Raw genomic sequence first — 26,527 nt, 5'->3', positions numbered from 1 at the left:
CTTGGGCCACAATCCTTATGCATGCTTAGACAGAAAAAAGGTCTATAAGGGAGCCAGTGTGGTGTAGTGGTGAGAGTGTTGGACTAGGAGTCGGGAGATCCGGGTTCTAGTCCCCACTCGGCCATGGAAGCCCACTGGGTGACTTTGGGCCAGTCACAGACTCTCAGCCCAACCCACCTCACAGGGTTGTTGTTGTGAGGATAATATGGAGGAGGAGGATCGTTGTGTAAGCCGCCTTGGGTTCCTTAAGGAGGAAAAAAGGCGGGATATAAATGTAATAAATAAATAAATAAATATAATTTCCAGCATGACCCATCCAGCCATGCTGCTACGAGTTGTAGGACTTCCCCCCTCCCCCAATCTAAACATGCATTAGATTGTACCCTTAAAATCAATTAAAATCAGTGTTGGGAAAAGCCAGGCAATCACGTAAGTTTTTAATAAACATCGAAAGCAATCATCAAGTTTAATAAACATCGAAAGCACATGAACATTGAAAGTGCATTGCAGAGGAGAGGTCTTTCCAGACGGTGAGATGGATGTACTTTTTTTTATCATGTGAGCTGCTTTGAATGCATTTTGTGAAAAACAGGAGGATATAAATTACTAAAATAAAATTTAAAAAAAACACACATCCAACCTGCCAATTAAAATGGGCAAGGTACGCTTACCTTCCCATGGCTGTCAGTCTGAAATTCAGCCAGCTTTAACGAGATCTTGGGGTTCTTGCTGCCTGAAACAGAATATAAAGGAAGGTTAAACATTGGTGCTCTGAACTTTTAACACTCCCACCCACATTTCCCGTCAGAAAAGAAAAGAAAAAAAAAAAGAGTGTTTGGGTTCACACTATGGCCTAGTTGATCGCATGCACATTTATTGCTCAATGTATCTGCACTTGACGAGCGTTTGCTAAATGGGCAAACCAGCTGTTGTCAAGCACCAGGACCAAGGGGCCATATTTTATTTATGCAAGGACCTTGGAGCACCCACTGGGGTTCTACTATTGTGCTATTATTAATAGGGGAATTTCGATAGCTCAGTAGCAGAGCCCCAGCGGTTCATGCACAAGATTCCGGATTCAATCCTGGGCATTTCCATGTAAAAGGATCATATAGCGGATGATCAGAAAGATCCTTCGCTGCCAGAGATGCTGCAGAGCTGTTGCCAGTCATAGAACTGAGCTAGACTGACTGATGGTCTGACGTGATGTAAGGCAGACCCATATGGTTATATGGCATTTTCTTGTAGTTCTTATTTAGGCAGAGAGAGAGAGCCATGCACCCTTATCTACATGGTCCTGCATGAACATATGAAGCTGTTAAATGGACCCTCGACCCATAAGGATGTAAGATGGAGTGGGAAACCTCTTTCAGTTCGAGGGCTGAATTCAATTTTGGAGAAGCGATTGGGGCAGCGGTGGGTGTGGCCAAGGACAAAAGGGGTGGGGGCCAAAATCCCCAGAATACCAGCGTGTTTTAGCTTAAAGCTCTTACTGCCAGTCATGAAGACTTTTGCAGTAAAGGCTGCTAAATGTAGGAGAAAGTATGTAGGTTTCATTGCTGTGAATTGCCCAGGAGATTTGAAAATGAGAAATGTATTCTTTATTTATTACATTTATATCCCACCTTTTTTCCTCTTGCAAGGAACCCAAGGCAGCGTACATGATCCTCCTCCTCTCCATTTTATCCTCACAACAACCCTGTGAGGTGGGTTGGGCTGAGAGTCAGTGACTGGCCCAAAGTCACCCAGGGAGCTTCCGTGGCTGAGTGGGGACTAGGGCCCGGATCTCCCAACTCCTGGTCCAACCCTCTAGCCACTGCACCACACTGGCTGTCATATAAGTCTATAATGTCACATATTTTATATGTAAAGCTTGCTGTTTTAAGAATACGTTTTAATTTTAATATTTTAACGTCTAATTTTGATTAGCGATTACTGTATTCTTATGTTAGTTACTGGAAGTTTTGTTACTTGGTTTTCTGCTTCTATGGTCTAAGGATTAATGTAATAAATGTTATTCATTCATTCAACCCTTAGGAGAGGTGTTTCAACCATTTACAACAAGGGGAAAAAACTGCAGAAAAGCTGGGAAAACACCAAATGGTCAGAGGTTGGGGGAAAGAGGGTGTGGTTATCTGAGATGCACGGAGGAGCCCCCAGGAGGGCTGGATTTGGCCCCAGGCCTGAGATTCCTCACCACTGATATAAGAATCCTACTGGATCAGAGCAGAGGTCCACCCAAGGAAAGCTCTCCTCGTCCTCACTCCACCTCTTTCCCACCCACCTGTTCTGGGATACCGGTAGGAGTCCGTCTTCCTCTCCTCCAGGGCAGGGGACGGAACATGAATGACCTCCACCTCTGACTCGTCCACCTCCTCGTACAAGATCCGGAATGTTTTCCAGGCCTCGGGACCTGGAATAAAATAGGCAAGGTGAGAAAGGCTGCTGCTGTTGAAGCAGCTCCCACAAGCGGTTGCGTCAGCTGCGAATCCTAGACACGCTTATTGGGGAGTGGAGATCCATGGAGTTCTGCTGAACCAAGTGGGGGCCTTGCTTCTGAGTAAACATGGAAAGGGTTGCGTTGTTAACTGCTTGGACAGCACTATTTATTTTCTAGGCTGCCTCATGAGGCAACATACACCAACAAAATTTAAATATAATTTTAAATATAATATAAAACAGCAGCTTAAAGAAACGAATAGGCCAGAAGCATTCCACAAAGACAGTTTAAAACAGCTCAGCAATTTCAAAACTAGCAGCACTAAGACTCTTAGGAAAGGCAATGCCAAAAGAAGATGAGTTTTGAAGGCCCATTTAAAACTCCATTTTGATTCTTTATCTACTGAATTTTATCCCACTTTTCAGACAACTATAGTCTCCCAAAGCAGCTTACATCAGTAAAAAGCTGGAGTGAGTTTGGGGTGGGGCCTGTCATCACAAGCCTGTGTGCTGGGGCCTCCCCCAGTGTCTGCTACTACCCTCAGTTGACCAGCCACTCCTCTCCTGCACAGGCATTTCAGAGCGGGGGCTGCCAGAGGTGTCGTCACGCTAAGTGCACACTGGGCGTGTGCGATGCTAAGTGTGCACTTGGCGCCACACTTGTGAGATGCACTGAGGAGCACTGAGATCCACCCGCCACCTCTCCAGAGGTACCAGCAACCAGTGACTAGCAGAAGAGGGCAGCAGCGTTAAAGACCAGAAAGAAAGGGGCAAACACAGATCTTATCTGCTCCTTTTTAGCTGCTGCTATCTTTTATATTTTTTTTTTAATACTGTTGTATATTTTATATTTTAATATTTTTAATATGTGCCTGGGAGGACCATTGAGCAACTCAGGGGGTCGGGGAGGTGCCACCATAACTGTGGTCACGGGTAGGGGGAGGTATGGCGCTGGGGGAGTAACAGGCCAGCTGAGGAGAAGAGGGGCTAGACGCCTTACAGCTGTCCCTTCTTCTGCTTCTTCCCCCAACCCGATGGTTCCTGGCAGCCGTACCAGCTTGCCCACGGGTCTGGTGGTGCTGCTGCTGCATGCCAGGTCGGCCCAAAATAAAATCTCCCTCATCCATGATTTGATTGTGGATGAGGGGGCTGACCGGGTATGTATTACTGAGACCTGGGCGGGGGAACTGGGCGGGGTCACGCTCTCCCAGCTGTGCCCTCCTGGGTACTCCGTGCAGCACCAGCACCGACTCGAGGGCCGGGGAGGGGGGGCTTTGCCGTGGTCTATAGGAATTCCATCTCCCTCTCCAGGCTTCCTGCTCACTCAGTGCAGATCCTGAGTGTCTGTACCTTCTGCTGGGTAGCCGGGACAGATTAGGGGTTCTGCTGGTGCGCCGCCCTGCCTGAGCTGACAGAGATGGTCTCGGGCTTGCTGTTGAGGACTCCTGGGATGATGGTCCTGGGGGACCTCAACTTCCACGCCGGGGCCGCTGTATCCGGGGCGGCTCAGGACTTCATGGCTGCCATGACAACCATGGGGCTGTCCCAACATGTCACCGGCCCAACACATGTGAGAGGACACGCGCTTGATCTGGTTTTCTCGACTGGGCAGGAGGACGGTGATCTGAAAGCGGGGGAATTAACGTCTGTCCCCTTGTCACGGTCAGATCACTTCCGACTGAGGTTTGGACTCTCGGCAGCCTTCCCCCTCCGCAAGGGTGGCGGACCTATTTAAACGGTCCACCCCCGGAGGCTGATGGATTCCGATGGATTCCAGAGGGCTCTGGGGGGGTTTCCTGCTGGTATGGCTGGTGCTCCTGTCGAAGCCCAGGTCGCTCTGTGGAACGCTCAGATGACTCGGGCGGTTGACATGCAAGCGCCCTCTCCCTCTGCGCAGAGCCCGGCCAGCTCTTTGGTATACACCCGAGCTGAGGGCAATGAAGCAAGAGGGGAGACGGCTGGAACGCAGGTGGAGGAAAACTCGTGCGGAGTCTGACCGAACACGGGTTAGAGCTCACTATCGAGCCTACTCCGTGGCGGTGAGGGTGGCAAAGAGGCGGTTCTTTTCCACCAGCATTGCATCTTCTCGGTGTCGTCCAGCGGAGCTTTCCCGAGTGGTTCGCGGCCTGTTACATCCCGGGCCGGGGAGAGGGACACTGGAACCCTTGGCTGCACACTGTGACGAGTTTGCATGGCACTTTGACGATAAAGTCGCTCGGATTCGCCATGGATTGGACACCACGATTAGTGCAGTTCCATTGGTAGAGGCGTCCAGAGCACCGCCTGGTCCAGTTCTATTGGATGAGTTTCAGTTATTGAGGCCCGAGGATGCGGACAAGGTGCTTGGCCAAGTCCGGTGGACCACTGGTGTGCCCGACCCTTGCCCCTCATGGCTTATTACACCAAACGAGGAGGGGATGTCTGGCTGGGTCCAGGAGGCTGCAAATTCCTCCTTGAGAGAGGGAGTGGTGCTGGCCTCTTTAAAACCTGGACCCAGAGGACGTTGACAAGTACAGGCCGGTGGCCAACCTCCCCTTCCTGGGCAAGGTGCTTGAGCGGGTGGTTGCAGGACAGCGCCAGGCACTCTTGAATGAAACGGATTACCTAGATCCATTTCAATCGGGCTTCGGGCCCGGTTTTGGAACGGAAACTGCCCCGGTCGTCCTGTGGGATGACCTCTGCCGGGAGAGGGGCAGGGCGAGTGCGACCCTGCTGATTCTCCTGGACCTCTCAGCGGCTTTCGATGCCATCGACCATGGCGTCCTTCTGGGTACGTTGCCTGGGTTGGGAGTTGGAGGCACGGCACTGCAGTGGCTCCGCTCCTACTTGGATGGCTGACTCCAGAAGGTGGTGCTGGGGGATTACTGCTCTGTGCCATGGGGCTCCACAGGGCTCTGTTTTATCCGCCATGCTCTTCAACATCTACATGAAACCGCTGGCGGAGGCTATCCGGAGGTGCGGGCTGAGGTGCCATCAATATGCGGATGACACCCAGCACCACCTCTTTCTCATCAAACCCCGGTGAGGCAGTGGCTGCTCTGAATCAGGGCCTGGGCACGGTAATGGGCCGGATGAGGGCCAATAAACTGAAGCTCAATCCAGACAAGACGGAGGTACTCTTAGTGGGTGGTTCGTCTGCCCGGCTAGGCGATGTTCGACCTGTTCTGGAGGGGGTTGCGCTCCCCCTAAAGGAGCAGGTTCGTAGTTTGGGGCGCTCTGGGACCCAGAGCTGTCACTTGAGGCACAGGTGAACTCAGTGGCACGGAGCACCTTTTATCAGCTCTGGCTGGTATGCCAACTGCGCCCTTATCTGGACAGAGAGAGCCCAGCTCCAGTTATCCATGCTCTGGTAACCTCTCGTTGGGATTGCTGCAATGCATTATATGTGGGGCTGCCCTTGAAAACGGTCTGGAAACTTCAGCTGGTCCAAACTAGGGCAGCAAGACTGTTAACAGGGACTGGCCAACGAAATCACATTATGCCAGTACCTTTCCAGCTGCACTGGCTGCCAGCCCATTTCTGGGCTCGATTCAAAGTGCTGGTGTTAACATTCAAAGCCCTAAACGGCTTGGGGCCAGGTTATCTGAGGGATCGCCTCCTCCCCTATGTGCCTGCCTGGACCCTAAGATCATCCTCAGCAGTCCTTCTCCAGGAGCCCCTGCCAAAGGAAGTGGGGTGGGTGGCTACCAGGAAGAGGGCCTTTTCTGCTGTGGCACGCCAGCTGCGGAATGAGCTCCCTAGAGAGGTTCACCTGGTGCCTACGTTGTATTCCTTCCAGTGCCAGGTGAAGACCTTTTTATTTTCCCAGGCATTTTAGCTTTCCAGTCTTTTAGCTTTCCTGTTTTAAACCTGTATTTTAAATCTCTGCATTGCTGCTAGGTTTTATTCTGGTTGTATTGTTATATTGCAGTTTTAATGCTTTTGTATTTTTTACTGTTTTACCCTGCACTTTTTGGTTTTAATTTCTGAGACCCGCCCAGAGAGCTTTGGCTATTGGGCGGTATAGAAATGAAATAAATAAAGTAAAAGAGACACACAAGCCCTGCCATCGGGCTTATGAACTAAAATGACAGGAAGCACAAGGGAAGGGGAATGCAGGGAAAAGGAAGAGGAGGGAGGTCAGTTTTTCAAGGCCAGAAGAAAGCTGGTGAGCTATAAACAGGCATTTAAATGCACTCCAGGCCAGGCTGATCTTCCCTTGTTGTGTTCTTGCTTGCTTGAGGCTCTTGTTCCTTTGGCCGATGGAAGAGGCCCAAGTGTTCTTTCCCATTACTTCTTACTTTTTAACCTGTTTGTTAATGCAATCTTATCAAAGCCTGCAATCTTATAATGTGTAAGCCCCATTGAACTCACAGAGAATTATGTCTGCAAAGAAATTTGGAAATCCAGAATTTGGGGTTTGGGAGGCTGGAAAGACATTTAAAGAGAGCCCACAGTTTTATGAGTATAGAAAGAGAAGGATTTAATTTTTTATGGACCAAATGTTTGGGAATAAAAGCTCTTTTTAGAGTACTGTGATATTTCAAGTTTAAAGAATGAACAAATACGCACAAAGAAATCTCAGCAAACTGGAAACAAGAGTCGCTGCCAAGCATCAAACAGTGGTACCTAAAAACTTTGGAAGTTGACCCCAATAGACAAATTAACTTGACAAATCCATGCTTTCACTAATGCTACACAAAGAGATTGGGTAATATCTAATGTTATTCCTACGTAGAGTAGATCCATTAAAATGAAAGAGACTTAAATTAGTCACAACTAACTTAAGCCTCGTTCCTTTCAATGGTTTTACTCTACGTAGGACTAACGTTCAATAATATCCATTGTTTTATTGAACAGCAATCTGTTCATTTCACTGCAGAAGGGCCAAACACAATTTAGTTGGAAGGGAGTTCTAAAACTACTGGGACACCACTGAGAAGGCCACCACTCTCTCCCTCCCCACTTCTGTGCCTCCAACGTCTGGCTTGTTTACACTAACTGCCAACTGCTCCCCAGGTTTTCAGGCAAGGATTTCTCTGGGTTACCTAGATCCATTTCAATCGGGCTTCAGGCCCGGTTTTGGAACGGAAACTGTCCTGGTCGTCCTGTGGGATGACCTCTGCCGGGAGAGGGGCAGGGCGAGTGTGACCCTGTTGATTCTCCTGGACCTCTCAGCAGCTTTCGATACCATCGACCATGGCATCCTTCTGGATAGGTTGTCTGGGCTGGGAGTCGGAGGGATTTCTCCAATTGTGCTGTCTATCGAGTATCAGAAATTTCCGCAGAAAAACACCACGAACCTGACCATCTGCCTTTGCCTACTCAAAGTGGTGCATTCTACCTACTCTGCAGCTCCAGATTCTTTTCCAGCTCAAGTTCCCAGGTCCTGCCACTAACCACCAAGGACTGTGAGCTGGAGAACAGACCTTCCAAGATCTACACCAGCCGCCCCCAACCTGGTGCCCCCCAGATGTTCCCAGCTGGCTGGGAACGATGAGAGTTGCAGTCCAACACATCTGGGGGGCACCAGGTTTATTGAAGGCTGGTCTAGACCCAGTTATAATTGCCCACAGCTGGACATCAAGAACACTCACCTTCTTGGCAAGACATGGGACACCACCAGTACCCTGTAAACCTGTCAAACTCTTCCTGAGTGACGAAAGTGGCCACACCTGCTGATTTGGGATCCTCTAGCACACTGGATAAGCCTGTGGAAAGAAGGAAGGAGAAGAGCTTTGGCCAGGGAACAGAACAAACAAGGCTGCTTTATACCAAGCTCTACACCGCTCCATCCCACCACACCTCTCCAAGTGCAAGGCGCCCCAGTGACGAAGCATCTCAGCCCCAGTGACAAAGCATAAGCAAACAAGCGAGTGAAGCAACTGTGCGAGGGAAAGGTAAGTGAAATTACTTAAATATCTACTAAAGTACCTCAGGTAAAAATTTAAAATTGATAAATAGCAGCTGAAGCCAACACAAGGGCACAGCTAAATCCCAGAAGGTTAACCACTTACAAGAGAGCTAAAGGGGGCGGGGGGGGGGAGGAGGAGGCTCAGAATCCAGCAAGAACTTATAGGCCTTGCATTAGCAAAGATCCCTGAGTGGTTGAAAAGACCCTCAGCTGCATATTTTAAACTAACCCCAACCTTAGAAAGGGAGAACAAGAGTCTGCTTAAAGCAGGAAAAAAGGGCAAGCTAGCTTCAGTTTAGGCTCAGGCTTTAGGCCTTAAAGAGCAGCTCACTAAATATAGCAAGTTTAAGGGCTCAGCATAGCATTTAAGTTTTAAAAAACACACAGGAAAAGGCTCCAGACCTTGCAAGCCACAGCCTTCCCAAATCACCTTTTCTTTGCTGTCCCCTCCAACAACCCATTGAATAGAGGATCTCCCCTCAATAGGTCTCCCATTCACTACTGTTAAGAGTCCTCCTTCCTGAACAGGAGTCACCATTCCCTGGGGGACCAACTGACCCACATTCCCAGCCACTGAAAGCCAGTGCTGACCAGGAGTTCACACACAGTCTCCCTTGCTTTTCAAACGAGGCCCTCCAATCAGATTCACTGCAGCAGCAGTTGGGCCTATCTATATAAGGAGGCACACTTGTGAGGGAGGCACACTTGTGAGGGAGCCAGCTCTGAGTGTGAGGAGCCCCAGTGATGAAGCATCAGCAAACAAGCGAGTTAAGCAACTGTGTGAGTTTAGCAACAGGATGAGGAAGCCAGGGCAGGAAACTCTTCCCTTCCTACTCACAGTAAGTAACTAAAAATAATTTCCCCACCTTCTTGTAGTCAACTAAGTTCTCCAGGGAAAATGCACCCAAATAAAAAACCAGTTATGAAGGTAGGAAGCCAGCAGGGGGGTGGAGGCTATCCAGTCTATTGCACTGAGTGCCACATGCAGTATATGCTCAGTGTAATGAGCTCCTGGCTCTCAGGGAACAAGTGCGTTCCCGCGAGGCCAAGGTTGCTGACCTGGAGAAGCTAAGAGAGGCAGAGAGGTTGGTGGATGAGACCTTCAGGGACCCATTAGCTGTGTCCCACTCCCAGGGCGACAGCTCCTCTGCTGTCATGGAGAATGCGGGTCTCGGGGAAGGAGGACGTCGTTCTGAGGAAGAGGGAAATGGTCCCTTAGAAGGGACCCATTCCTCAGAAGACGAACAAACATCCTCTCGCACCGAGGATGTGCCTCCGGAGGCAGGGGGGCTTGTGGCAGTGGGAGATGCGATCATTAGACACACAGACAGCTGGGTCTGTGACAGGCGTGTAGCCTGCATGGTGAATGGCCTGCCTGCTGCGACGGTTGCGAATATCACGCGCCGTCTAGATAGCCTAGCAGATAGTGCTGGGGTGGAGTAGGTGGTCAAGGTCCATGTTGGTACCAGCGATGTGGGGAAATGCAGTCGTGAGGTCCTGGAAGCCAAATTTTGGTTGCTAGGTAGGAGGCTGAAATCCAGGGCCACCAAGATGGCTTTCTCGGAAATGCTACCTGTTCCACGTGCAGGGCCAGCTAGAAGCCGAGGAGCCTCGATGCCTGGATGAGACGGTGGTGCCGGGAGGAGGGGTTCCGACTTGTTAGGCACTGGGGAACGTTTTGGGACAAGCCGGGCCTGTACAAGAGAGACGGGCTCCACTTGAACCAAAATGGAACCGGACTGCTGGCGCTAAACATAGAAGTGGGGGGCAGAGCAGCTTTTAAACTCAACCCTGGGGACAGGAGCTTGGAGGCATCCGGTTCGGGTTAAATCATCCCAAAGGGATGAAGATGAAAATGTTTTCGATTGCCCAAATGCAGAAGGGGAGGAAATAGGCCAGGAGTACATGGCAGAACACAACGGCCAATCAAGGGGGCCAACATCCCATGGCAGAAGATGCACACGCCAGAGGCATCTGGGGAGGGACACCGTGTCGAGGTGTCTTTATGCAAATGCGAGACGCCTCCGCACCAAAATGGGGGAGATGGAGTGCTTGGTTTCAAAGGAGAACCTGGATATAGTGGGCACTACAGAAACCTGGTGGAGCGGAGAGAACCGGTGGGATACGGTCACCTCTGGATATAAACTCTACAGGAAGGACAGGGAAGGGTGTACTGGAGGGGGTGTTGCCCTGTACGTCAGAGAGGGCACAGTGTCGAGCAGACCAGCGCACCTAAAAGGGGTAGGCTCTTCCACAGAAGCACTGTGGCTGCCAATACCGGGCTCCAAAACTACTTTAGTGCTGGGAACGTGCTATCATCCCCCAGACCAGAATGCTCAGAGTGACCTTGAGATGGAAAAGAAAATCAAGGGGGCTGGCAAACGAGGAAGTGTTGTAAGAATGGGCGGCTTCAATTACTCCCACACAGACTGGGTAAATGCATGTTCCAGCCACGATGAGGAGGGTAAATCTCTCGATGCCCTGAACGACTGTGCCCTAGAACGGCTGGTCATGGAACTGACCGGAGGGGAGGCGACCGTGGATTTAATCCTCGGTGGTGCTGCCAGGGACCTAGTACGAGATGTAAATGCTGTCAACCCAGTTGGAAACAGTGATCCCAGTGCAATCAGATTTCATACGCATTCAAGTGGAAAACTGCCCAGGAAGTCCAGCACAGTCACATCTGACTTCAGAAGAGGAAACTTCTCTGAAATGAGGGAACTGGTGAAACGGAAGCTAAAAGGGGGAGTCAAGAGGATTAAATCCCTCCAGAATGCTTGGCGATTACGAAAGAACCACAATAACGGAAGCCCAGCTAAAATGCATACCACAGGTTAGGAAAGGCAGCACCGAGTCCAGGAGGTCTCCAGCACGGCTAACGAGCAGCGTTAGGGGAGCTACTGGAGAAAAGCGGGCTTCCTTCCGAAAATGGAAGCCCCGCCCAAGTGAGGAAAACAAGAGGGAGCACAAGCTTGCACAAGGGCGATGCAAGCAGACAGTACGAGCTGCGAAACAGCCATTTGAAGAGCATGTCGCTAACAACACCAAGGCCAACACTAAAGAATTCTTTAGATACATCAGAAGCGGGAAACCAGCCAGGGAGGCCGTTGGCCCGCTGGATGACAATGGAGTGAAAGGAGGGCAAGGAGACTGCGGAGAAGCTGAATGAATTCTTTTCATTCGTCTGCACTGCAGAAGACATAGGACAGATACCTGTGCCTGAACGGATGTTTTCAGGGAGGGGCTCTGAGGAACTGAGGCAAATAGCGGCGACAAAAGATGAAGTTCTCAACCTTACTGATACACCGTAAGCAAATAAATCACCGGGCCCAGATGGTACCCATCCTAGAGTTCTCAAGAACTCCAATATGAAATTGCTGTTCTTCTAATCCAAATATGCAACATGTCCCTAAGATCCGCCTCTACACCAGAGGACCGGAAGATGGCCAATGTCACACCAATTTTCAAAAAGGGGGATTCAGGAAATTACAGGCCGGTTAGCTTAACGTCTGTTCCGGGTAAATTGGTGGAAGGCATGATTAAAGATAAACTTAGTAAACACATAGAAGGACAAGCCCTGCTGAGAAAGAATCAACACGGCTTCCACAAAGGTAAGTCCTGTCTCGCTAACCTTTTAGAGTTCTTTGAGAGTATCAATAAACATGTAGACGGGGCGATCCGGTAGACGTTGTTTACTTGGACTTCCAAAAGGCTTTTGACAGAGTCCCTCACCAAAGACTCCTGAGCAAACTTAGCAGTCATGGAATAAGAGGACAGGTCTTCTTATGGATTGGTAACTGGTTAAAGAACAGAAAGCAGAGAGTAGGAATAAATGGTAAATCCTCCCCATGGAGGGAAGTAAATAGTGGGGTCAGCCAAGGATATGTATCAGGACCAATTCTTTTCAACCTGTTCATAAATGATCTGGAATTAGGAGTGAGCAGTGAGTGGCCAAGTTTGCCGGTGACACCAAATTATTTAGGGTGGTTAAAACAAAAAGGGATTGTGAAGAGCTCCAAAGGGATCTCTCCAAACTGGGAGAATGGGCATCAAAATGGCAAATGCAGTTCAGTGTAAACAAGTGTAAAGTGATGCATGTTGGGGCAAAAAATCCCAACTTTAAGCATAGCCTGATGGGGTTGGAGCTAGTGGTGACTGACCAGGGAAGAGATCTTGGGGTTGTGGTGGAGAGCTCAGTGAAGATGTCAACCCAGTGTGCGGCCACTATTAAAAAAAAAAAAAAGAAAAAAAAAAGGCAAACTCCATGTTAGGCAGAATTAGAAAAGGGATTGAGAATAAAACTGCCGATGTCATACTGCCCCTATACAAATCTATGGTGTGGCCACACTTGGAATACTGTGTATAGTTCTGGTCACCACACCTAAAATACAATATTGTTGAGCTAGAAAAGGTGCAGAAAAGGGCAACTAAAATGATCAAGGGGCTGGAGCATCTCCCCTATGAGAGAAGGTTACAACAGCTGGGATTGTTTAGCTTGGAAATAAGGAGGGTCAGGGGAGACATGAGAGAGGTCTACAAAAATTATGCATGGTGTGGAGAATATGGATAGGGAGACATTTTTCTCCCTCTCTCAAAGTACTAGAACCCAAGGTCATCGTATGAAGCTAATGGGTGGGAGATTCAGGACAGATGAAACCAAGTCCTTCACACAGCGCACAGTTAAACTATGGAATTCGCTAGCACAGGATGCAGTGATGGCCACCAGTTTGGATGGCTTTTAAAGGGAGTTTAAAGGTAGTAGTGGGAGACTCCTTGCTGCGTGGGATCGAGACCCAAGTATGTCACGAAGACCCGTGGACTCGCCAGTTATGTTGTCTCCCGGGAGGACGGATTAGAGACATGACTGAAAGGTTGCCTGCACTCATAAAGCCCACTGACAGGTATCCCTTTCTTCTCAGCCATGTGGGAACAAATGATACCGCCAAGCGGAGCTACGAAGACATCACGTCAGACTATGAAGCTTTGGGAAGGAAACTCCAGAACTTTGGGGCCCAGATAGTTTTCTCATCCATCCTTCCAGTAGTCAGAAGAGGGATAGAAAGGGAACAAAAAATACCCTGGGTGAATGACTGGCTACGAAGGTGGTGCCGACAAGAGAGATTTGGATTCTGGGACCACGGGCTATACTTCCTGGAAGATGGGCTGTTGGCAAGGGATGGGTTGCACTTCACAAGGGCTGGGAAGGATGTGTTTGGCCACAGCAGGAAGAACTTCATCAGGAGGACTTTAAACTGAATCCTACGGGGAAGGGAGATGTAATGTTGGGGGTAACAATGGACGTAGGTGCATGCACTGCAACGGAGAGAACAGCTCTGATAGCGCCCAATAATAGTCTTCAGACACATGTAGGAAGAAAGCCAGACTATGAAGCACATGTTCTTCGATGTCTATATACTAATGCCCAGAGTATGGGAAACAAACAGAACCAACTTGTACTCTTAATACAGGAGGAAAATTATGACCTGATAGGTATAACTGAGACTTGGTGGTATGACTCTCATGACTGGAATACAGCAATTGAAGGATATAACTTGTTCAAAAAGAACAGGAGGAACAGAAAGGGAGGTGCGGTTGCACTGTATGTGAAAAATACATATCTCTGCACAGAAATACAGGAGGAGGAGCTTGGTAGCCCCATCGAGAGCATCTGGGTTGAAATAAATGGAGCAAAGAATAAAAGGAACCTGGTGGTCGGAGTCTACTACCGGCCACCCAATCAAGGAGAAGACAAGGATGAAACTTTTGAAAAGCAAATAGCCAATGTTTTAAGGAAGCATGATGTAGTAGTAATGGGGGACTTCGATTTCCCCGATATTTGTTGGGACACAAATTCTGCAAAACATGGCCCCTCCAGGAAATTCCTGACTTGATTGATTGCAGTCAATCCGTAAGAGTCTTCTCCAGCACCACAGTTCAAAAGCATCAATTCTTCGGCGCTCAGCCTTCCTTATAGTCCAGCTCTCACAGCCATACGTTACTCCTGGGAAAACCATAGCTTTGATTATATGAATCTTTGTAGGCAAGGTGATGTCTCTGCTTCTTACTACACTGTCTAGGTTTGCCATAGCTTTCCTCCCAAGGAGCAAGCATCTTTTAATTTCTTTTTCTTTGGGATGGACTGAGTTGCTGCCTCCTGTTACAGACCTCCGTCCATAGTTCCTCAGGCACTCTGTCTATCAGGTCTAACCCCTGAAATCTATTCCTCACCTCCACTGTATATTCATCAGGGATATGATTTAGGTCATACCGGTATGGTTTAGTGGTTTTCCCTACATTCTTCAGTTTAAGCTGAAATTTTTCAAGAAGCAGCTCATGATCTGAGCCACAGTCAGCTCCAGGTCTTGTTTTGACTGACTGTATAGAGCTTCTCCATCTTTGGCTGCAAAGGACATAATCAATCTGATTTCGATATTGACCATCTGGTGATGTCCATGTGTAGAGTCGCCTCTTGTGCTGTTGGAAAAGCGTGTTTGCTATGATCAGCGTGTTCTCTTGGCAAAACTCTATTAGCCTTTGTCCTGCTTCATTTTGTACACCAAGGCCATGGTTGCCTGTTATCCCAGTGATTTCTTGACTTCCTACTTTGGCATTCCAATCCCCTATGATGAAGAGGACATCTTTTTTTCGTGTTAGTTCTAGAAGGTGTTGTAGGTCTTCATAGAACCCATCAACCTCAGCTTCTTCGGCCTCAGTGGTTGGGGCATAGACTTGAATTACTGTGATGCTGAATGGTTTGCCTTGGATTCGTACTGAGATCATTCTATCGTTTTTGAGAATGTACCCCAGTACTGCTTTTCCCACCCTTTTGTTGACTATGAGTGCTACTCCATTTCTTCTAAGGGATTCTTGCCCACAGTAGTAGATATGATGGTCACCTGAATTAAATTCGCCCATGCTTGTCCATTTTAGTTCGCTGATTCCCAAGATGTCGATGTTCAGTCTTGCCATCTCATGCTTGACCACCTCCAGCTTACCTTGATTCATTGATCGTACATTCCAGGTTCCTAAACAATATTATTCTTTACAGCGTTGGACTTTCTTTTCACCACCAGACACATCCACAGCTGAGTGTCCTTTCGGCTTTGGCCCAGCCGCTTCACTCTTTCTGGCGCTACTTGGAAATTCCCTCTGCTCTTCCCCAGTAGTATATTGGACACCTTCTGACCTGAGGGGCTCATCTTCCGGCGTCATCTCTTTTAGCCTTGTGATACGTTCCATTGGGTTTTCTTGGCAGGAGTACTGGAGTGGGTTGCCATTTCCTTCTCCAGTGGGCCACATGTTGTCAGAACTCTCCGCCATGACCTGCCTGTCTTGGGTGGCCCTGCACGGCATAGCTTATGGCTTCACTGAGTTACACAAGCCCCTTTGCCACAACAAGGCAATGATCCATGAAGGGGCAGGTCCAGACTAGGTATCCCCAAAGGCCTGCTGGAAAAAAAAGGGTTTTGCCTGCCTGCGGAAACATACCAAGAAGGATGCCACTCTCGCCTCCATGGGAAGGGAGTTCCAGAGCCTTGAGGAAGCCCCTGAGAAGGCCCTCTCCCGCGTTCCCCCCAGACGAGCCTGTGAGGGTGGTGGGACTGCGAGAAGGGCCTCCCCGGATAATCTCAGGGCATGAGCAGGCTCATAGGGGGGAATATGGTCTTTCAGATAACCTGGACCTGAGCCGTATAGGGCTTTATAGGACATGACCAGCACTTCGAATTGTGCCCGGAAACAGACCGGGAGCCCGTGAAGCTGTTCTAGCAGGGGAGTGGTATGCTCCCTGTAGCCAGCCCCAGTCAGCAGCCTGGCAGCTGCTCTTTGCACCAGCTGAAGTTTCCGAACACTCTTCAGAGGCAGCCCCATGCAGAGCGTGTTACAGTAATCCAAACGGGATGTAACTAAGGCCTGTGTCACTGTGGCCAAGTCAGCCATCTCAAGGAACGGGCGCAGCTGGCGCACGCGCTTTAGCTGTGCAGATGCACTCCTGGGCACCGCCGAAACCTGGGCATCCAGGCTCAGGGCTGAATCCAGGAGTCCACCCAAGCGGCGAACCTGCGTCTTCGGGGGAGCCTAAGCCCATCCAGCACAAGCTGAACCCCTACTCCCTGATCTGCCTTTCGACTGACCAGGAGCACCTCTGTCTTGTCTGGATTAAGCGTCAGTTTGTTTGCCCTCATCCAGTCCATTACCGCCGACAGACACCGTTCAGCACCCCAACAGCTTCCTTGGAATTAGATGGAAAGGAAAAGTAGAGTTGGGTGTCATCAGCATACTGGTGCTACCGAACCCCCACAACCTCCCCCGGTGGTTTCACGTGTATGTTAAATAGCACGGGGGACAAAACGGAACCCTGAGGGACTCCACAGGCCAATGGCCAGACAGTCGAGCAGAAGTCCCCCAGCACCCCATTCTGGGTCCACCCCTCCAGGAAGGAATGGAGCCACGGCAAAACGGTGCCTCCAAGCCCCATCCCAGAAGGATACCATGGCCGATGGCATCGAAAGCCGCTGAGAGGTCCAGCAGAACCAACAGGGACACACGCCCCCTGTCTAGTTCCCGGCGTAGGTCATCCACCAAGGCGGCCAAAGCTGTTTCTGTCCCACAACCGGGTCTGAAGCCAAATTGAAATGGATCTAGATAATCTGTCTCATCCAGGAATCCCTGGAGTTGGGAGGCCACCATGCACTCCAATACTTGCCCAGGAATGGAATATTGGAGACTGGCCGATCCTTTTTAGCTGGAGACAACAGGGACCTTCTGAAGGTGCTCTGTCACTGAGCAATGGTCCCAGCCCAGGTGAAAAGGGGAGGAACTTAGGCCAGCCTTCCCTAACCAATCCAAATGTGCTGGACTACTACTCCCGGCCTCTCCCAGCTAAGCCTGGCCTAAGCCCTGTTTTTTAAGCCGCCATTCACTCATCCAGTCCAGTATTGTTTACTCTGTCAATGGCGCTCCAGTGTCACAAGGCAAAGAAAGGTTTTCTCCATCACCTGCTACCTGAGTCACACAGATTCCATGGACTTGCAGACCAGTTTGCTTTTTACTTTCCAGAATGTTACGCAAATTGTCATAGAAAAGTATGTAAAATAAAAAAACACTGGCTGAAAATGCACATTTCCCCCATAGGGTAAAGCATGACAATGTGCATGGGGGGGGATGCACCCATTTTCACAAGTGTGAATTTGAGCAAATTCACATTTGGAAAAATTCGCATGTACATAATTCGGGAAATCAGAAAAAATCCAATTCCATTGATGAGCGGATGATGGAACTAACGGTACCTGACAGTCCTCGACACACAAACAGAATGGATTTTGCAAAATCCATACATCCCTAGATACAAGAAAATATTATTGCTAAGAAGGGGCCCCTGACAACTACCATTCAAAAGCAAAGTACATGGAGAGATGCATTATTAGCAAATGTCCCTTTCAGGGGTTTCCCTTCTAGAGAGGAGGTGTGCGTGAGGGCAGGTGCACACATCAAAATGGCTACCTTTCTGGCAGAAGGTCAGTCGCCGCTCTTCTCCTGTCTCAATATTCGCCACCCACAAGTCATTGTTGTTGATGAATGAGAAGAAAGATGGATCAGCGGAGCAGATCTTGGGATCCATCCGGGGACCCAAGCACTGTGTCTTGATCTCCAGAGGCTTCATTGGGGACATCTGTGGACGGAGGAGGCAAATGCTCCCAAATTAGGCATGGTGTAGGGAGGGGGGGAGTTTATCTCTGTCTCCCATAATACTAGAATCCCTAGGAAGGGGGTCATCCCATGAAGCTGGGAGATTCAGCTTCAGAAGGTGGGAGATTCAGGGCAGACAAAAAGAACTCACTCCCAGATGTGGTGAGGGCCCCCAACTTAACAAGGGATTTGACAAATTTATGGAGGATAAAGCAGTCAGTGGCTCCTACTCATGATGGTTATATTTTAACTCTAGTATCAGAGGCAGCATGCTGGGGAACACAAACAGGAGGGTGCCCTTGCAGTCATGTCCTGCTTGAGAGGTTCCCAGAGATATCTGGCTGGCCACTCTATGATAGAGAATACTGGGCTAGAGAGGCTCCAATCTGATCCAATAAGCCTCTTCTTATGTTCTTTTGAACATGCAAAGCCACTCTAGGAGTGGGATGGATTCAACATCCAGGGGAAGACCCTAAAAGCCCATTTGGAATCAGAGCCCAGGCTGGAACCAATAGGAGGAGCTAGGCAACAACTGATGGGATCGCTCAAGAGTTGCGCCGCATTCCTGAAATTAACTGTACTAACTGGTAAGATACTCACCATGAAGCCATTTTTGCCTCCGTCCCAACAGTGGAAGAGGCTGTTACTGGCTTGGAAAAGGAAGAGGCCACTCTTGCTGTGGAAGTCGTAGGAGGTGATGCCAAAGATGCCCAGCCGCTTGCGCTCCCTCAGGAGCTCCTCCTCCCTGGAATACATCCCGTGGTGAGGGGTAGCCTGGTAGAAAGTGGAGAGAGCCAGCAAGAGTGAAGAAAGGGACAGACGTGCATGAATCAAGGGTGGCACAGGAGATAGAGAGCCAAGTGCGAGGAAGTTCCACCACAGAGTTAGTCTGCGACCTTAAGCTAGTCACTCACACTTCAGTTTCTGGAGAGGGGGGAGAGCCTTGATCAAAGGCGTGGTGAATCTGTGGCCAGGAGCACTGCTAGGCCTGGCCCCGTGGATCATGAACCTATTTCCTACAGCCACAGGTCTATTCCCCAGAGCACTCAACATCCATTGATGCCAAGGGAAGCTTTGCTTCCCAGTTTAACTGTAAAGCAGGGGGCAATTTTCAAGGGGGATTCCAACCTCCCCCCCCCCCCCGGCATGGCAATTAAACTTAGAAAAAACTCTTTCCATTGGGAGGTTTTTCCAGCCATGCAGGGGGGAATTCCTAGTGGAATCACAGATGAGGAAGGAAGGCTTAACCCTCCCCTTTCTGCCCCCCCCTGCAAATCCCCCTCCACAGAGCAATCAAGCTTAGGAAAAACCTTGCATCAATACCAATGGAAAGATTGGGCCCCAAATCTTTTAGGGGCTTTCTGCCTGTGGCCCTCCAGATGCTTGATTACAACTCCAATCATCCCTGACCATTAGCCATATTAGCTGGGGCTGATGGGAGCTGGAGTCCAACCACATAAGGCAGTCCACAATTTCCCCACCACTGCCCTATCACAACACAGAGCTGTAAGAGTGAGGTCAAATGTGCATTATTTAATCCAGGGGTTCTCATCCTTTTGGGGACTGGTGGGCACATTTGGAATTTTGAGTGTCATGGGCACTCTCACAAGATGGCTGTCATGGGGGCTTGCCCATTCACAAAATGGCTGCCATGGTGGGCACAGCAAGTCAGGAAACTGCTATTTCCCAGAAGGCAAACTGGGAGGCTAAAAGAAAAATTGCCCAAGAACTTAAGTACAAGGCAGAAATGGGGTCTGAGTTCCAAAACATAAAACCACTCGCAGTTATCTGCTCCGATACCCATTTCACAGAAAGCAAGGTGCTCAGAGAAACAAACACCTACACAGACAAAACACCCATTTGCATCACACACACACACAAGCTAAATACACACACTCACAAAAGCCAGGGAAGACACACACTCACAAAAGCCAGGGAAGACACACACTCACAAAAGCCAGGGAAGACACACACTCACAAAAGCCAGGGAAGACACACACTCACAAAAGCCAGGGAAGACACACACTCACAAAAGCCAGGGAAGACACACACTCACGAAAGCCAGGGAAGACACACACTCACGAAAGCCAGGGAAGACACACACTCACAAAAGCCAGGGAAGACACACACTCACAAAAGCCAGGGAAGACACACACTCACAAAAGCCAGGGAAGACACACACTCACAAAAGCCAGGGAAGACACACACCCAGCTCCCTGATATCCCATCTGTCACCCCCGAACGTTCTCTACCACCCCAACTTAGTGGTTTCTTTTTTTTCTGGACAACAACAACCTTACTTTGAAAGAATATCGCATGGACCACAGATACATTCTTGGAAATAAAGGTGGTACTGGAGGCTGGTGTTTTTCTTTGCAGCATACCAACCTCCCAGTTTTTTTAAAAAATACATTAAAGAAAAACCTAACAAAAACTTTAAAACCAGGAGGGACGGGGAGGTTGGTGGGTGCCACAGGAGGTGTTCTCACTGCATCATGCTAGAGTTGCCAAATTTAGTCTAAATGCAGAATAAGGATTTTTTAAATTTATTTAACAGAATACAATTCCTGACTCCACTGGGCACCACAAAGCCAGGGAGCCCAGAACATGGTCCAATGCCCCTCACCTGGAAGTGATCCAACATCTGTTTCCATGACAACAACAGCAGGGCTTCCTTCCGTACCTTTTTGGGAATCTCAGAGTAGAGGAGGGAGTTCTCCCTGCTTCCATATGGCATTCCTTTTGGAAGCAGCAAGGAAAGAAAGAATTGAATTTCTGTCCGTCCATTAATTGGGAGCATGTCTATCAAAATACAGACGTGTGTGTGTTTATTTCATTGCCTAATCTAAGTGACTGATGTTGCAAACCTAATTCAAATATCTTTAAAAAGCAACCTAGTATTATATTAAAATAGCAGAGAGAATTATGACCTCTAAAAGCAATAATTCCTGAATATGTGGTGGAATAACGTTCTTGTTTACCTTTCATCCAAAAGGAAGGAAACAGGTAGAATCACCATGGAGAAATGGCAACCACTCCTCCAGAGAGGATGGCAGCTGAAATGGGCCCTCAATAGCGAACTGTTAATTTCCAGAGAGTGGGGGTAGAAACAATATGGCAGGATCCAGATCATGTGAAACTTAAGAGGTCTAAACCAGCACCTTGGGGTTTAGACCTCTTAAGAAAAGCTGAATATGAAAAGCTTTCATATTCACAGAAAAGCTGAATATGGGGCATTTAGCTTGTAGAAAAACCCCTAACATCTCCAACTATATTCTGGGTGACTCCCCTGGTCTGGAATATGGACTGAAACTCGTGTGGATAATCTAGTTTTTAAAAAGATGTCATGTTTTGAAAATAAAAGGGAAATAAGTTACAGTACAGTATGTATTCAGGTATATTATCCCCAAAAGGATAATATCCTTTTATCTGGGGAAGGAGCCTGGGGAAGGAGGACCAGCCAGCAGCTGCACCGGGTGGATCCTGAGCCTGAGCCTGCTTCTGCCCCCGCCCACAGGTACTTAAGGCGGGGCTGCCAGAGGCTGCTCGGGAAGGAGCATGGGGAAGGAGGACCAGCCAGCAGCTGCACCAGGTGGATCCTGAGCCTGCTTCTGCCCCCGCCCACAGGTACTTAAGGCGGGGCTGCCAGAGGCTGCGCCTCGGCGTCGCGCCAAGTGCAACGCTAAGTGCGCACTTAGCGTCGCACTTGGAGTCGCGTAGGACCTGAAGATCTACCCACCTGCCTCTCCAGAGACACCAGCAGCCACAACACCAGCAGCAAATAGCAGCAGCAGCAGAGGGCAGCAGCTTTAAAGACCAGGGGAAGGGGCAAACGTGGACTATCTGCTCCTTCTTAGCTGCTGTTCTCTTTTATCTTTTTTATTTTCTTTTAAACTGTTGTATATTTTATACCTTAATATTTTAATATGTGCCTGGGAGGACTACTGGGCAACTCAGGGGGTGGGGGAGGTGCCACCATAACTGTGGTCACGGGTAGGGGGAGGTATGGCGTTGGGGGATTAACAGGCCAGCTGAGGAGAAGAGGGGCTAGACACCTTACAGCTGTCCCCTCTTCTGGTTCTTCCCCCAACCTGATGGTTCCTGGCAGCCTTACCAGTCTGCCCTCGGGTCTGGTGGTGCTGCTGCTGAATGCCAGGTCGGCCCAAAATAAGACCTCCCTCATCCATGATTTCATTGTGGATGAGGGGGCTGACCCGGCATGTATTACTGAGACCTGGGTGGGGGAACTGGGAGGGGTCACTCTCTCCCAGCTGTGCCCTCCTGGGTACTCCGTGCAGCACCAACACCGACTTGAGGGTCGGGGAGGGGGGGTTGCCGTGGTCTATAGGAATTCAATCTCCCTCTCCAGGCTTCCTGCTCATTCGAGTGCAGATCTTGAGTGTCTGTACCTTGTGTTGGGTAACCGGGACAGATTAGGGATTCTGTTGGTGTACCGCCCTCCCCGCTGCCCATCGGACTCCCTGCCTGAGCTGACGGAGGTGGTCTCGGAATTAGTGTTGAGGACCCCCAGGATGATGGTCCTGGGGGATCTCAACTTCCATGCCGAGGCCGCTGTATCCGGGGCGGCTCAGGACTTCATGGCCGCCATGACAACCATGGGGCTGTCCCAACATGTCATCGGCCCAACGCATATAAAAGGACACACGCTTGATCTGGTTTTCTCGACTGGGCAGGAGGATGGTGATCTGAAAGTGGAGGAATTAACATCTGTCCCTTTGTCATGGTCAGATCACTTCCTGCTGAGGTTTAGACTCCTGGCGGCCTTCCCCCTCTGCAAGGGTGGGGGACCTATTAAAATGGTCCGCCCCCGGAGATTAATGGATTCCGATGGATTCCAGAGGGCTCTGGGGGATTTTCCTGCTGGTATGGCTGGTGCTCCTGTCGAAGCCCAGGTCGCTCTGTGGAATGCAGAAATGACTCGGGCAGTTGACACGATCGCGCCCAAGCGCCCTCTCCCTCTGAGCAGAGCCCGGCCAGCTCCTTGGTATACACCTGAGCTGAGGGCAATGAAGCAAGAGGGGAGACGGCTAGAACGCAGGTGGAGGAAAACTTGTGCTGAGTCTGACCGAACACAGGTAAGAGCCCACTATCGAGCCTACTCTGTGGCGGTGAGGGTGGCAAACAGGCAATCCTTTTCCACCAGCATTGCATCTTCTCAGTGTCGTCCGGCGGAGCTTTTCCGAGTGGTTCGCGGCCTGTTACATCCCGGGCCAGGGAGAGAGACGGTGGAACCCTTGGTAGCACGCTGTGACGAGTTTGCGCGGCACTTTGAGGATAAAGTCGCTCAGATTCGTCATGAATTGGACACCACCATTAATGCAGTTCCACTGGTAGAGGCGTTCAGAGCACCGTCTGGTCCAGTTTTATTGGATGAGTTTCAGTTACTGAGGCCTGAGGATGCGGACAAGGTGCATGGCCATGTCCGATCGACCACTTGTGTGCTTGACCCTTGCCCTTCATGGCTTATTAAATCAAACAAGGAGGGGTTGTCCGGCTGGGTCCAGGAGGTTGTAAATTCCTCCTTGAGAGAGGGAGTGGTGCCTGCCGCTTTAAAAGAGGCAGTAATTAGACCACTCCTGAAAAAGCCTAACCTGGACCCAGAGGATGTTAACAATTATAGGCCAGTGGCCAACATCCCCTTCCTGGGCAAGGTGCTTGAGCGGGTGGTTGCAGGACAGCTCCAGGCACTCTTGAATGAAACGGATTATCTAGATCCATTTCAATCGGGCTTCAGGCCTGGTTTTGGAACGGAAACTGCCTTGGTCGCCCTGTGGGATGACCTCTGCCAGGAGAGGGACAGGGGGAGTGCGACCCTGTTGATTCTCCTGGACCTCTCAGCGACTTTCGATACCATCGACCATGGTATCCTTCTGGATAGGTTGTCTGGGTTGGGAGTTGGAGGCACTGCACTACAGTGGTTCCGCTCCTACTTGGATGGCCGATTCCAGAAGGTGGTGCTGGGGGATTATTGCTCTGTGCCATGGCAATTGTGCCATGGGGTTCCACAGGGCTCTATTTTATCCCCCATGCTGTTTAACATCTACATGAAACCGCTGGGGGAGGTTATCCGGAGGTGTGGGCTGCGGTGCCATCAATATGCAGATGACACCCAGCTCTACCTCTCTTTCTCATCAAAACCAGGTGAGGCAGTGGCTGTTCTGAACCAGTGCCTGGGCACAGTAATGGACTGGATGAGGGCTAATAAACTGAAACTCAATCCAGACAAGACGGAGGTACTGTTAGTGGGTGGTTCGTCTGCCCGGCTAGGCGATATTCAACCTGTTCTGGAGGGGGTTGCACTCCCCCTAAAGGATCAGGTTCATAGTTTCGGGGTGCTCTTGGATCCAGAACTGTCACTTGAGGCACAGGTGAACTCAGTGGCACGGAGCACTTTTTATCAGCTTAGGCTGGTATACCAACTACGCCCTTATCTGGACAGAGATAGCCTAGCTCCAGTTATCCATGCTCTGATAGCTTCTCGTCTGGATTACTGCAATGCGTTATATGTGGGGCTGCCTTTGAAAACAGTCCGGTAACTTCAGCTGGTCCAAAATAGGGCAGCAAGATTTTTTAACAGGGACTGGCCTGCGAGCTCATATTACGCCAGTACTTTTCCAGCTGCACTGGCTGCCAGTCCATTTCCGGGCCCGATTCAAAGTGCTGGTGTTAACATTCAAAGCCCTTAACGGCTTGGGGCCAGGTTACCTGAAGGATCGCCTCCTCCCATATGTGCCTACCCAGACCTTAAGATCATCATCAGCGGCCCTTCTCCGTGAGCCCCTGCCAAAGGAAGTGAGGCGGGTGGCTACTAGGAGGAGGGCTTTTTCTGTTGTGGCACCCCAGCTCTGGAATGAGCTCCCTAGTGAGGTTCGCCTGGCGCCTACATTGTACTCCTTTCGGCGCCAGGTGAAGACCTTTTTATTTTCCCAGGCATTTTAGCTTTCTAAATTTTTATCTTTGCTGTTTTAAATCTGTATTTTAAACTCCTGTACTGCTGCTAGGTTTTATTATGGTTGTATTGTTATATTGTGGTTTTAATGTTCTATATATTTTAAATTGTTTTATTGTGTGTTGTTTGGTTTTAGTTTTTGTGAACCGCCCAGAGAGCTTCGGCTATTGGGCGGTATAGAAATAAATAAATAAATAAATAAATAAATAAATAAAACAAGGTGGTGCATAACTCTTATTATTAACAACAACAAAGCAAAGAGCAGCAAGTTCAGTAGTTGGCAGCTGGCAGCCTGAGGGCCAAATCCAGCCCAGAAGTTGCTATTGTCCTAAAAGCCCTGGATCAACTGTTCATAGCTGGCTTCCAGAAGGAAGGGAAGAACTTCATGCACATGGCCAGCCTTTTCCAACCTGGCACCCTCCAAGTGTGTTGGAATGCAGCTCCCTACATTCCCAGGCAGCCAATGGCCATGCTAGGTGGGAATGATGGGAGCTGCTGTCCAACACATCTGGAGGGCATCAGGTAGGCTGTGCTGCACATGGCTGTGCTTCTTCTGCATGGTGAAAAAGTGAAAAGCTAGGGGGAGGAAAGGAAGAGGAGAAAAATGTAGGAAAGTAAGTTGCCCGCTCCTCCCTACAACTGGCCCACTGTCCAAAGCTGGCAAGTAACCCCAAACTTTGCTTGGTTTCAGCCCAAAGAACAGCACACCACCCCAAAGCCAGTCTCACCTAGGTAATACAGCCGATGTGAGTGAGGGCTTGATTCTTCTGTTTTCTGGACAAACTGGAAATCATGGGGCGCCTTGTTTACGATCATCCCTGTACACTTCCGGCTGCCGTGAATGATATCGCGCAGGCCCTCCCACGAATGCTTCTCCACTTTGAAGCGGGAAGCAGACGTGTCCTCCATCTCCACTGCCTCTGCACTATTCAGCAGAGTGTCCACTGCTGTCATCCTTGGCCTCCCAACCAAACTGGTCAAGGAACTAGGAGAAAGAGAGAGGAAATTAGACCGGGGGGGGGGGGGGGAGACGGACGGACAAAAGCAGAGTGAGATCATCCACTCTGGAGCTTCTATGTTTAATAGAACGGTGAAGCATCTTCAACCAGTTCAGCCTGCAGGTGGATGAATCACATTTAAATGCTCCCCACACCACCTAGAAAACATTCCCCTGCATGTAGAAACCTCGCACAGCAGAGGGAAGAGCTCAGCTTAGCCTTCACCAAGATATTTTATTTTGCAATGTGCAGGGAGGAGGACTTGGGCATGGAAACCCCTCAACTGCAGTCCAAAGCGATAGCAGGACTAAACACACCCATTATTTAAAAGATCAGAGAAAGCACGCTTTATATCACGGCAAAACACACTGGTCGGTGGAGCTCAGTACTGTCTCCATGTACAATGGCAGCAGCTTTCCAGGGGATAGCCAGGGTCAGAGGGCCTTTCCCAGACCAAAATGGAGATGGTCACATTCCCTTGGCCCCCTCCTTCCTCATGCACGCACACACACACGCGCACACACACACACACACACACAC

At 49.6% G+C, this 26,527-nt stretch overlaps 1 protein-coding gene across 3 annotated transcripts in view; it reads right to left on the bottom strand.

The window, feature by feature from the left end:
• LOC146334061 (dipeptidyl peptidase 9-like) overlaps positions 1-26,527 on the bottom strand; it is a 71,528-nt gene that overhangs the window by 36,890 nt on the left and 8,111 nt on the right. For all 3 annotated transcript variants that reach the window (XM_084825362.1, XM_084825363.1, XM_084825361.1), the window contains exons 3-9: positions 25,718-25,974; positions 20,646-20,758; positions 18,620-18,793; positions 17,834-18,002; positions 8,016-8,129; positions 2,285-2,413; positions 672-733 (exon numbers count right to left, since the gene is read on the bottom strand). In XM_084825362.1, coding sequence (XP_084681488.1) covers positions 672-733; positions 2,285-2,413; positions 8,016-8,129; positions 17,834-18,002; positions 18,620-18,793; positions 20,646-20,758; positions 25,718-25,974 — 1,018 coding nt within the window. The remainder of the gene's footprint in view (positions 1-671; positions 734-2,284; positions 2,414-8,015; positions 8,130-17,833; positions 18,003-18,619; positions 18,794-20,645; positions 20,759-25,717; positions 25,975-26,527) is intronic.

Source organism: Heloderma suspectum, chromosome W, assembly GCF_057233095.1.
Source record: "Heloderma suspectum isolate Gila_16-S chromosome W, 16-S_ref, whole genome shotgun sequence".
In the NCBI taxonomy this organism is placed as follows: Eukaryota; Metazoa; Chordata; class Lepidosauria; order Squamata; family Helodermatidae; genus Heloderma; species Heloderma suspectum.
This window is presented reverse-complemented; position numbering and strand designations above follow the sequence as displayed.